This window comes from Typopeltis vanoorti, chromosome 3, assembly GCF_054136105.1.
Source record: "Typopeltis vanoorti isolate ZY-2024b chromosome 3, IOZ_Tvanoo_1.0, whole genome shotgun sequence".
NCBI lineage: Eukaryota > Metazoa > Arthropoda > Arachnida > Uropygi > Thelyphonidae > Typopeltis > Typopeltis vanoorti.
Genome location: NC_143551.1, coordinates 65,224,317 through 65,238,240, shown reverse-complemented (window position 1 = coordinate 65,238,240; position 13,924 = coordinate 65,224,317). Strand labels below are relative to the sequence as shown.

The following is a 13,924-nucleotide window of genomic DNA, read 5'->3' as shown; positions in this document are numbered from 1 at the left end:
AATACAACCATATTTAAATTAGGCTGATTTCTGAGAGCAGCTGCAGATTCCAAAAATAGTATTTTTTTCTGAATTTACTGCTATTGAGAATGGTGGTCTTTCTCCAATTTATTCTATGAGCTGTATCTAAAGCATAGTCTGCAAGGCCCAAATTGACCATAGTCACGACTGCAGATGTATTTTTTTTGTCCTTCCTTGAGAATGTCAACTGATATTCTCAGAATCAAAAATAGCCAGAATCAAAGAAATACAATTTCTGCACAGCTTTCAAGCTCCACTGAAAGTTTGCTATACTTACACATTCTACTAAAGACCCCCCCCCCATCTCTCTCTCTCTCTGTGTGCATAGAGTATATAAGTGCCCTGCTCCTGCAAGTTGGCTTCCTGTCTGTCAATAGTAGCCAACTTGCAGGAGTAGGGCACTTATATACTCCATGCACGCACATACACAGAGAGAGAGAGAGAGAGAGAGAGAGAGAGAGAGAGAGATGGGAATCTTTAGTAGAATGTGTAAGTATAGCAAACTTTCAGTGAAGCTTGAAAGCTGTGCAGAAATTGTATTTCTTTGATTCTGGCTATTTTTTCTGAAGTGCCTCAGACATAAGAAATGATGATAGCATTACTAAAATCTTTCTGAAGAGGTCAAGGTCAGTCCTTCCCCTGACTGGGGAAGAAAGGAAGGATTGATTATTATTATTATTATTTTTTTTTGATACTGTGGGAACTGTAGCCATTAGATAAGAAGTGTGATGTATATGATTAAATTCTACTGTAAGTGAGGATTCATCTGAACAAAAGTTATAGGCTTTAATAGTTAGTGTTTTAATGATATCATATTGTTTGAGAAGGGTGGGTGAGCTTCCTGTATACTGAAAAGGACAGCTTACCATTGGGTAGGTATATTACCAAAGTGTCTAAAAGGGTTACACTATTATTAGTTTCTTTTTTCCATGGTAAGCATTAAATTCTAGGGTGAAGACCACTGAGGTGAGAGGAAAGAGTAATGTGTCTGAGCCATGAGGCCAATGGAGAACACATCATCCATATATCTTAACCAGATGGAAGGTTTGAGAGATGCTGAATCAAGAACTTGTTCAAAATATTCCATAAAAAAATTGGCAAGGAGTAGAGGTGAGAACCCAAAGAGGTAACTTCTGTTTATAAATTTTGTGCTTCCAAGAGAAATATCCAGAATGGATAACAAAGAAAAATAGATCAGTAATATCATTTAAGTAAATATGGTTGCATTAGACTTCCTAAAATATGCAAAATGCTAATATTTCAAAATCCCAGTTTAGATCCTAGGCTGCCAACAGAGGGCATCACCTAGATAGGACTAGTCTTTTGCCCACATGTTTCACTTAGTTTTGTGTTGCCTTTGGGTGTGTTGCAAGTCTCATTGTACTACCTGACAATGTCTCAGTGACAGATGAAATATTGGAAAGAATTAAATATCTAATCCTTTCTCAGTGCTGTTTCACTTCATTAAACTCTAACATGAGTTTCTCCCAACACACTGAAATAGTACCTAAAACTCATAAATGACCACAGTGGGCCTTGGATTAGATTTGTAGATAACAGGTGTAGTGATCAATATTCAAACAGAATTAAAATGCTTTGGTTGTGAAGGAAATTTGTTAAAACTTTTTTTTAACAAATATGATATAAATAATACTGGTATGAATGATGCTGTGCAACATGTAGAAGGGAGACAAGTATTAGGAGGATTGAAAGTGAAGGAATAAGAGGTATATCAGGTGTTGATCGAGTTAGATGTGAATAAGGCTGTGGGAATGGATGATGTATCATCATGTAATTTTAAGGAATATATGCAACAATTAATTATGTCCTTGACCTGGCTATTTAATGAGTCTTGCAGTGGGCAAGATTCCCAAGGAGTGGAAAGAAGGCAAAACAGTACAACTCCACACAAATGTTTTCTAGGACAGAAGTTTCTAATTATAGACCAGTTTGTATAACTACAGTTATAATCAAGGTATTACAGATTGATTAGGAACAGAATACAAGATTGGATTGATGGGTATAGTATTCTTTATGATGTCAGTATGGATTTGTAAAAGGTAGGTTTTGTTTTAGCAAATAATTTGCATTTCATGAGGGCAAGTGTGTTAGATAAGGCGGTTCATATACAGTGATATTCTTGGACTTTGCAAAAGTGTTCAATATATTATCACATGATAAATTGGTGTACAAGATGCAGAGGATGGGAATAAATAGCATATTGGTTCGATGGATTGGTGACTGGCTCTCTGAACAATACCAGCAAGTTGTGTATGATGGAGCAGTGTCTCAATAAAAGAGGATAATAACCAGAGGCATGCCACAGGGTTCTGTTCTTGAGCCCCTGCTGTTTAACTTGTTTGTAAATGATGAATCATGTGGATTGACTAGGAATCTTCAGTTATTTGCTGATGATGCAAAGTTGGGGAGAATTATAAGTAGCACTGCTGATGTTAACTCCCTTCAGGAAGATTTGAATAGACTTGAACAAAGGAGTGGGGTTGTAGTTTTAATATTAATGAGTGCAAGGTGTTGCATTTTGGAGTGCAGATATATAAGGCTGTGTACTATATTGATGGTGCTATACTGCAGGAAATGGATGAGATGAGATTTGGGAGTGATGGTTGACAGTAGACTGAAGTTTAGAAGCAATATTGCAAGTGTCGCAAAGACTGCACATCATAATGCTGCCATGATAAGAAGTACACTAACATGTAGAAATAATGAGGTTGTTGTGCCACTGAATAAAGCTTGGACTATTGTGTTCAGATTTGGTCACCTGGTTTTTATTATGATGTGGAGACATTGAAGAGGGCCCAGAGATGAGTGACTAAGACAATATCAAGACTGAAATGTTGGCTATGGAGAGAGGTTGAAGGAATGTGGATGCAGTTTTGTGGATAGGAAGAAAAGAAGTGATATGATAGAGATGTTTAAGTTAGTGAGGGCATTTTATTTGATTAATCCAGAGGGGATTATAGAAAGAGTAAAGGGCAAGAGGGGGAAGAAACAAAGACCATCCCTGGAAGTTATGTAGGAGTATGGTGAAAAGGGGGGGGGAGTAGATTTTTTACATGAAGAATTGTCAGTAAATGAAATGCATTACTGGAATACATTGTTGGTGCAGGGAATGTTAAGGATTTTAAGATTCAGTATAATAGATTTGTCAGATGGACTTCCCACGATAAATCTGCCAACTCCATGGAGAGTGTAGTAATAATAATAATAATAAATACCAGTAAAACCAAAATCCTAGTGAACAGAAACCTGCCAATCACTACTTAGATCTCATTGAACAGTGAAACAAAAGTTTTGCTGTTCAGTAAGAGTTTCAAGTTGTAATATTTTGGGAGTGAAGAACAACAGAAGCAAAGGACATGAGATGTAGAATTCCAATGGCAAATGAAGCCTTAACAAAGATTTATTCTACTCCAACATAAATTTGAAACTATGAAAAAGATTCAAAAAAGCAGATGTTTAGAGGATTACTCCTTATGCATGTGAAACATTGATCCTGTCAAAATAAGATATTAGAAGAATGGAAAGATTTCAGTTATGATGTAAGTGAAGAGTTCTGAAAATTAAATAGAAAAGTGACCAAGAAATATCATTAAGATAGTAGAAAATAGAAGATAAAAATGGATAAGGCTTTTCCTTGGCATAGCAATTGCGAAATCAGAATGCTATAGTTACACTCAAGCAAAAAGGATGGCAATGATAGATGAATAGAGACAGAAGCATTTTTCAAAGACTTCAAAGACAAGAAGCCCTTTAATTATACAAATGACAAACCACAGAAGTAAGTACTTGGGGAAAGTCAAAGAGGGGGAAGATCTTGTCTGTTGCAGATGAAACGTCTTGCAACTAGGTTGAAAAACTACTTGAAGATTAAGGGGCTTGAGTATATTTGAGTTATAACTTCAACATAAAGGAAGGAAAACAATTTACTTCTTTCTGAAGGAGAGAGAAGACTGAGTCCTGTAATAACTACAGATAGCTTTGAGAAAAGACTTGTTAAAATCATTAGATGAACTTATTATGTGGCATTTTCTGAAGTAACAAGGCCTCAGTGAAGAAAAGGGAATGGATATAATAATGAATCTAGATTTCTGATGTTGTTTTTTTATGAAAGATGGAAAACTGAATTCTTCCATCTCATTATCAAACAGGAAATCTGAAAAAAAAAAAAAAAATCCTCGATTTCTAAAGTAAAATGTATCCTTAGATGAACAACATAATCTCACCAAGAAACATATGAAGTTCTGATGTAGAACTAGAACTGGTCCAAACAACAAAGACATCAGCATACCTATACTACAACTACATACCTGGAAAGAATGTCATATAGGAGATACTACTCAAAATATTCCATGAAATAATTAGGATGCACTTGGGGGAAAAAGGCCTAGTGTGCTGGAACCTGGGCATGCTAGCTCACAAGAGCTGGCTAGTAAATTTTTAAGAATTTTGCAAGCCAGTTATAAAACTTGGCTATGGCATTTGGGTATTAAGCTTGTATATGATAACACATGAAAAATCTAGCTGGGATGTGCATATTTTGGCACCTTTTTGTGTTTCCTTCTCACTTCCTCTTCCTTGCACATAGCCAATGTGGGGATTATCTCCACTAGCAATTTTACAAGTTTTTTTTTTTTTCTCCAACAAACTTGTGCTTAATTTTGCCTGGGCCACTTTTTAATGTAATGATATTTCCATGCTCGATATCTGTCAAGGATTTTACATTTCTAGAATTGCTATGAACTTAATAAAGTTGTTATCCTAAGAATGAAGCAAAATTAAGACGATACTAATAATTGAATTAATTTACACTTTTTTGGAGTGGGGAAGAGTTATAATTCTCACGAAGGGAAAAATCTGTTTTGCCCCTTCAAAAGCTAACAAGCTCTTAAAAATTTATTAGCACATTTCTCTATCTGCTGGTAAAAACCTGGTACATTTCTTGTTGGGATGCAGAATTTAATGGGGGAAAAAAAGTTAAGACCTTTCATGACATCCCCACAGGCTATGCAGTCTTTCTAAGATCCATATACACCCTCTGTCCAAAAAGAAACCGAACTTTTGATAGAAAATAAAACACAGGCCAATTATAATTATTCAAATCATTTATTTCAATCAATATTGGTATGGTATGATAGACTGTGTTTCTTGGGGGGGGAACCTCCCCTCGATGAGTCTTGATAGACTGTTTTTTAGAAAGGACCTCCCATGATGAGTCTTTTGACTCCATGGAGGCCTGGGTAATAATAATAATATACTCTCCCTCAGCTTCGATACAAAGTTTGGCACAGTCAATTAATTCGATAAATGAGTTTTTTTTATATCAGTTTTTGGGATACTGTTGAGGGTCGTGGTTACTGCTGCTTGAACGTTTTCAATTGTATTGCTTTCCTTTTGTCAGCAAATGAAGTCGGGGGAAGAGAAAGAGAAGTCACAAGATGCTAAATCAGGTGAATGCGGCGAGTGATCCAACACACAACTTGGTTTTTGCTCAAAAACTGTCTCACAATGTTCGAATGATGAGATGGTGCATTATCATACAAAAGTGACGAGCTGCCTGCATCACGATATTCATGCCGTATGCGATGAATTCTGGCTATCAATCACTTCAAAACTTCAAAATCAAACTTATCATTTGATCGTTTGGCCAGGCGGAACAAATTCTTTGTGGATAATGCCCTTAGAATCGTAAAAACAAATTCTTGGGGGGGGGGGGGGGGAACCTCCCCTCAATGAGTCTTGATAGACTGTTTTTTAGAAAGGACCTCCCATGATGAGTCTTTTGACTCCATGGAGGCCTGGGTAATAATAATAATATACTCTCCCTCAGCTTCGATACAGAGTTTGGCACAGTCAATTAATTCGATAAATGAGTTTTTTTTTATATCAGTTTTTGGGATACTGTTGAGGGTCGTGGTTACTGCTGCTTGAACGTTTTCAATTGTATTGCTTTCCTTTTGTCAGCAAATGAAGTCGGGGGAAGAGAAAGAGAAGTCACAAGATGCTAAATCAGGTGAATGCGGCGAGTGATCCAACACACAACTTGGTTTTTGCTCAAAAACTGTCTCACAATGTTCGAATGATGAGATGGTGCATTATCATACAAAAGTGACGAGCTGCCTGCATCACGATATTCATGCCGTATGCGATGAATTCTGGCTATCAATCACTTCAAAACTTCAAAATCAAACTTATCATTTGATCGTTTGGCCAGGCGGAACAAATTCTTTGTGGATAATGCCCTTAGAATCGTAAAAACAAATCAGCATTGTCTTTACTTTTGATCTCTCTCCAAGCAACTTTTTTTCAGATGCCCCTCTTCTGATGGTCTCCACTCAGCACTCTGGTGCTTTGTTTCGGGCTCATACTCAAAACACCATGTTTCATCACCAGTAACGACCATTTCAAGGAAATTTGAGTTCTCACGAGCGGTTTTAATGAGGTCTTTGCAGTGTTCAATTCGATACATTTTTTGATTGTCGGTCTACTCATGAATTCAATTTACAAAGGCCCAAACTCTCAGTCAAAATGCTGTGCACAGTTGATTTTGGAATCCCAATTCATCTTCAATCAATCTCATGGACGATTTCGGGTTTTCTTTGATGAAATCATGCACTTTTTGGATGTTAACTTCGCTCAGTCCAGTTTTTGGAAGGCCTGGCTTTCGTTGTCCTGAAGTATCTCACAACCACTTTGAAATCGCTTAATCCACTCGTCAACTTGAGTATGGGATAAGCATTCATCACCGTATGCTCTTTGAAGCACTTGATGCGTTTCGGTAAAACTTTTACCGAGTTTAACACAAAAGTCAATCGCAGCTCTCTATTTGAAACTCATTTTCCGACCATCCATCAAAACACACTATCACTCTTGGCACTATAACTCGGCTTCTAACGAAACAAATGTCAAACAGTTGACACAACACTAATGAAGGTTGCCGCTTTCAACAACAAAAAGATACAACAGGTGGCACCACTAGTTTCTTCTATTTTCGAAATGTTCGGTTTCTTTGTGGATGTACTTAGTGTTTATTTATGATTTATTTAATGCACTGGCTGCCCCACTTACAAATTCTTTTTTTTTTTTTTTTTTTTTAAAAAGAAACACTTCAAGAACTACTCGTTTCAAGGATAGTTTAATTTCTTAACATTACGTTAAAAAATATAACTATTTTTAAGCTGGTTCCTAACCAACACATTCTTTGCTGAAGTCTGAATATGCATTCAATTCTTTATTATCCAGAAAATCAACAAAAAAAAAATGGTACTCAGACAACTGATATCACAGCAGTTTTTCATCAACATTTAGCCAAATTCAACTGTGAATATTTTACAATATTCTCCACACGATGAAACTGTGCTTAGTTGAACAGAAATAGTTTAATCATTAATACAATGCAATACAAATACAATTCTAGTCAATTCTAATGAACTTAGAAAAAATATAAAAAAAATCGACATATTCAGACCTTGAGTTTTTGCTAACATTTTTTAAAAAAATAAACATATCATGAAATTACACATAGTATGCCAATAATATAACAGAAAGATACCACAGAAATTCTAATCTATTCTATAAATTAATCCTTTGGCTAAAGCAAAAATTTCCTATCATACACCCTGGATATATTATGTTGTCTTTTCGAATAAAAAAAAAAAAAAAAACCTTTTCATTAATTTCATTCCAAAAGAAAAAAAAAAAAAAAAAAATCAGCTAACGCCTTTTTATTCCCTTATATACGGGAGTAGGCGAGGCCATTTAGCCCTATCTAACTTTTGGAGACTGAGTGGGCAGTTCAATCTCCACTGGTACCCAATCAGAGACAGATGGCCCAAGGCTATCACTAATTAAGCGGTACGCAGTGAAGAGAGACGGCTCAAATGTGCCGCCATCTCGTGGTCTCTAACCCTAACACAATATATTTAATGTCTGAAAATAATGTGGGTTCTACGGTCGATTTTCTTGAGTTTACAGGACGAAAAACCCGAGTTTCCGGGAGGAAAAACCTGCTTGCCCGTGCCAGAGATCGACTAACTCGGGAACCGGTCGAAAAAAAGGCTTAGAAAAATTTCCTCTAGTCGCCGACTAGACTCGAAACCAAGACTTCCTTCGTGCGGCCTAGCGCGGTGGTGTGCAAACGCCACATCCACTGAGCTACACAGGCTAATGAGCTACACAGGCTAATTCCAAAAGAAATGAGTTGAAAAAGTTAAGAAGCATGCTTCCTACAAATCAAAAATTGCCTTCATTTCTTTTTCTTTCCCATTACCCTCTCTCCATCTAAAAGTTCATTTTATTCTTATGAACTTTCTTATATGCTCAACGTGTGAAGCTTCCAGGTATCTGTTTATTTTTGTCAACTAGAGGCTTCTACTTCATTAATAATAATCCAAACTGATATGAATGGCTCTAATTTGCAAAAATTTAAAAAGATGCAATATTATTATTATTACACAACTCCTCCAGGGAGTCCTAAAACTCATCGAGGGAGGGCACCTACTCTACAACTCTCCATCTCCACCAATCGCAACTACCTTCATCATCTACATAAATGCCATCTAGTGCCGACCCCCACCACTAGTATTTTCACACAGTCACAATCATCCATGCCCACTGCAGGATTCAAACCCGCATCATTTTGGCTGGAGAGCAGATACGCTAACCACTTGACCAACCCGGCCATATTATGAAAAGTAATTCATTGCAACCGAGAATTCCTTACTTGAGATCTTATCTTAATAATTATTATCCAGTCATCTTCATTGCCCAAAGACTCATTACATCATTCATACAGTGCCTTATCATTCTCCAAAAATTCATTCAGTGATAATACAACAGCTATCTGGTAGTTATGAATGAATTCCACTCAATTACTCTCCGAGCAAGAAGTCTAGTCCTTGCATCCTTGCTAATCACATTCTCACTCGTCTTCCAGGGGTAACTTCTTGTTCTCTTCCCCTTTTGTTATGTACTGAATTTCTCAACATAACTGTCATGTTTCTATCATATCTCCTCTTTTCTATTTATCAAATTTTGTAACCTACTCTCATAAGGGGATTTGCAGAACTATCAAATTTTGGTTACCAGCCTCTGAATTATTTCACTATTTCTCAAGTTAAACCCAAGAACACTAATTCATATATATATTTTTTTTAATATTAATCCCACACACGAGAGGTCATGCAAGCACATCAGTCTACATGTGAGGTGCAGATGAGGACCGAGAGAGAAGTTCATTGATGTTTTATTGAAGAGCTTCCATTTGTAATTGTTTAGGAATACTTCATGAGGAAGGCTGATCCAGAGGACAGAAGTGGAATATAGCACAAAGAGGTTATACAAAAAATAAAAAAAATAAATATTATACCCAAAGCTAACGTGAGAAATCTCTCTCTCCATTCATCCAAGAATTGACAGACCATGCACAAACTACCAAACATTAATAATAATAATAATTTTTAAAAAAATCTAATCCTGACAGATTCGGACATCAGTCAGCTTGACATTATTTCATCGTTTACCAATGTACCTTTGACTGAGACCTCTTGATCTTATTAAGTCACATTTTACCCTCTGACATTTTTGAATTATTTACATTTAGATTATTTTAGATTTGCCATTTATTCTGGTTATTTTTCACAGAAAGGAAGAATTTCAAAACTTATGCATTTGACTATTTGTTCAAATGACACAGCCCTTGAAACTGAACTCCAGTACCTTTGCAGTGTGTAACTTAACATTTTGCAACATTAAATTGACAACTGTTATCCTTTGCCCACAATACCAATTTATTTAAATCATTCTGCAGGATATCTACATCACCTTTACCAACCATTGCTCTCCCCAGTTTTGCATGCAGCAACAAACAATTGAATATCCCTCCTTAAATATTTTCCTATATCATTGATATATAAATTAAATAGTGGCCTTAGTACAGAACTTTGGAGTATTCTACTAGTAATCCTCATTCTCCTAGATTCTGCTCCAACATATACTACTCTCTGGTATCTGTCTGTCAGCCACCCCTCCTCATCCATCTCAAAAATTTGGCATCATTAAATCATTAGTAAACAGAGCACACAGATTCTACTCCTCTGAAGAATCTCTAAACCAAGACTTGGAAATAATCAAAAATACAGCCATACTAAATGGATACAACCTTAAAACAACTCAAAAAATCATCAGTCATTTCCCCACATATCAACCTAGACAAGAACAAGCCCATAGGATTCCCATATCATATTTCAAAGGCATCTCCAAATGTCTTTCAAAAATTATGAAGAAATACAAACTTGCTACTACCTACAAACCAATCAACCAGATCAATAACTTGTTACCTTCTCCTAAAGACAAACTCTCATCTCTGATGCCACTTGGTGTGTACGAGGTTCCATGCTCCTGTAAATTGTCTTACTATGGACAGACAGGTAGATCTGTTCATAAATGCATTTCAGAACATCAAGACCATATCAGTCTTATCAAACCACAGAAATCTGGCCTTGCACAACACGGAGTTGAAAACCCAAACCATAGGATCCATTGGGAAAAGACCAAACTTCTACATAAATTTTTATGTAGAAGTTAAAGAAAGTGCTGAAGCCCTACTTCACAGACCAAATCTAAATCGTAATGGCGTTCTTGCTATTCTTAAAGTAGCAAGAACCTAGTAGGAAATTGTCATACAAAATTATGTAAAATAATTTTATATATGTTATCTTATTTTAATGTAATTTTTTTTTCTCCAGATATATTTTAATTAAATTCTAGAACATGCTACTGCATGCATATTGGGATTCCATTGTAATCATGCACCCTAACTCTATGTTATTCCTAGTATTGTTTGAATTAACTGTACTGACAATGTCCTAAGATACTTAGGATGAAATATTTACTTATTAAAACTTATTACTGTGGTTATTACATGTGTTTGTTTAGTCATAAAAGAAAACAGCGACTTAACTAAATAATGAAGAAATTAAAATGAATTTCTACGTAGTACTCGTTATCTATTATAATATATGGTATACAATATGAATCAAATATAAGTACCTGATTTTGGCATTAATAATTCCTTCTTCCGAGTCATTGCATTCAGTAGTTTTTTCATGAGGCTGTCCTTTATGTTGGGTGACCCTCATATTGCCAGCTTTTACTAAATCATATATAATCATTAATATATATATATTAGTCATAACTAAACTTTCATATATAATAAATTTATACATACGGAATTTTTTTTCCCTCTCTTCCAAATAAGATTTCAAGAAACCCACAAAGAGCATCATCAATAATCCCAAGCAAATAAACCTGTTTCTTTTTATCCAAGTTCTAGCTATAATAAACAGTTTGTATTCTAAGTCCCTATTCTACAAAATATGCTCTTTTTATTTTTTGAAAAAGTTCCTACAAATTTTTCTGCTTTTCCATTTGTGATATTAGGAAAATATATTATCAGTTATAGTCTGAATATTTCAGGACCGATAACCACATCAATATCCTTTTATTAATAACTGGAAGAGACTCATGATGGGAAGTCTCTCATTATTTACACACAAAATACTTACCTAACAATACCTTATGTTCTCTGACTCAGCTCATTGCTCTATGTGCAAAGAGACCTGCTCTACACTCCTCAGATAACATTCTTCTTACACAACTTATGTCCTGTTTATACACCTCTCCTCTTATACACCAGGCTCTGCCAATACCATGTCCTAAATTTTTCTTCACATCCAACATTCCAAAAACACAGCACCTTAGTTATTCTTCTCATTCTTCTCTAAACCATTTCAAAGCATCTTCATTCCTTCAAAACCAGTTAGCCAAATCTGCATACAGCAATTCACATGTGGCCTGATCAATGCACTGTACAGCAAATCTCAACTCTTTACTTCTACATAGCTATGAGTTCATCATTGGTATATATATATATATATATATATATATATATACTGTATTTTCCTCACAATTCTAGCAATGTAGTCAGTAAATTTCAGGTCCTTGTTCACAATCATTCCAAAAAAATCTTCACCTCTAAGTTATTCTCCTCCAACCAATTGTATATACTGCATCTTATCTTTGTTTTCCAAACATTTACTTCATTTAAATGACAACTACACTCATGGGCACTATATTATATGTGCCTATGTTATAAAATATATTAAATATACAATAAATACAAAAAAAATACAACAAATATACTGTATATTAAAAATATATATAATGAAGGAAAACCAATGCTATCTTCTATGCTGGAAAAACACACTGCACATTCTGCTATTTCTCTGACCTTTTTGATGTATATGCATTTTATTATTTTCACAATTCCACTCATGCAGGAGCATAAATTTATTTCATACTGACACTACAGTTGAGCTAAGGTCTAGATATGAAAACTCTGCTCTAGAAACTAAACATGGCACTTTTTTTAGTCATTTCAACCCCCAATAAGCAGAGCGATCTTGTATTGGATGAAGAAAATTACCTACTACTAGGTAATCTTAGTGCATACACATATGTTAAGAAAATACTTCATACATGGATTAAAAATGCAGTATTGACTGCATTTTTAATCCTCCTCCAGTAGCAGAACTTGGCATAAACAGGGAAAGGAATGCCTACTATATTTCGCTCTTCCCACCCAAACGAAAACCTTTGAGCAAATGTGCAGCAGAAGTAGAACAAATAATTATTATTAAAGGACGCCTCCGTGGAGGTGTCATTATTATCATTATTATTATCAAATTTGCCCTCCCATGATGAGTCCTGGAAGGACTCATCATGGGAGGGCAAATAATAAATAAAGTTAAACATCCAAAAATGTTTACTAGAAGCCCTAAGTTAACAGTTTTTCTTACATGTAACATTAGTTTTAAATCCGGTTTTTCTCATATTTCCTAAAAAAATTCGTACTACTCTTATTAACTCGAATAGCGTTCATTCATCAAAATCGGATATTTTTATTCATAGTACGGTGACGCAAGAAAAAAATAGTTCACAGCTTCTGTTCCAACATTTTAAATCAATACAAGTAACCAATTTAAAAAAAAAAAAAACAAGGATGGGTCATTTAAATAACAATTTGATATTTGTAATATCTAAAAAAAAAATTATTGCTTAAACTTCATTACTCCTTTTTTACCTGCTGGATGAAGCCCAACTTTTAAGCTTGGATCAATAGTATTTTCCGGAAACATACCAAACACTGTTTCACCTTTATTTCTTAACGAATCTTCTATTTGCTTTTATGACCAAGTAAAGTAAAAGAATATTGTGGATAATGAGAAATTTTAATTTTTACGACCAAAGAATGCTACTAAGCTCAACGAATAAAAGAAAACAGCGACTTAACTAAATAATGAAGAAATTAAAACGAATTTCGAAGTAGTAGTACTCGTTATCTATTATAATATAAATTTCAATAATGGAAAACTTATCATTAAGAATGTAAACATGAATACATTCACACGAGTAGAGTAACACACACACGCGCAAAGTCCCACAAACAAATCAACTTTTACATATTTCTATACCAAGCCTCTTGAACTATGCACAAGAAACTCACGCATGCGTTGACAAGCTTTAACTGTCAAATAGAGTAAATAAACATGGATCACGAAAGCATGTCTGACAGTAATAACAGTAATATTCAACATATTAAACAAACTTTAAAAATAAATAAACACAGAAAAATATTAATTAAATATATATATCTTTATAATTTATAATTAATCAACACATTCTACAAAAAAATTTTAAGAGAAAAAATATATATAAAAAAGGTTATGGTGGACCTAAAGAGAGTTTCTGAAACATCAGTAAAATTGCAGAAAGCAAGGAAGAAAAAAAAAAAAAAGGATGCATTTTTCTCATGGAGAAGAGTGAA

The 13,924-nt window shown here is 34.8% G+C and overlaps 1 protein-coding gene across 1 annotated transcript in view; it reads right to left on the bottom strand.

Moving 5' to 3' along the window:
• The window catches only part of LOC150108220 (death-associated protein 1 homolog), a 50,386-nt gene extending 36,820 nt beyond the window's left edge, over positions 1–13,566 (bottom strand). Inside the window, exons 1-2 of the mRNA XM_090415668.1 lie at positions 13,181–13,566; positions 11,089–11,191 (exon numbers count right to left, since the gene is read on the bottom strand). Coding sequence (XP_090271794.1) covers positions 11,089–11,191; positions 13,181–13,235 — 158 coding nt within the window. The 5' untranslated portion in view covers positions 13,236–13,566. The remainder of the gene's footprint in view (positions 1–11,088; positions 11,192–13,180) is intronic.
• Positions 13,567–13,924: the final 358 nt, after the last annotated feature.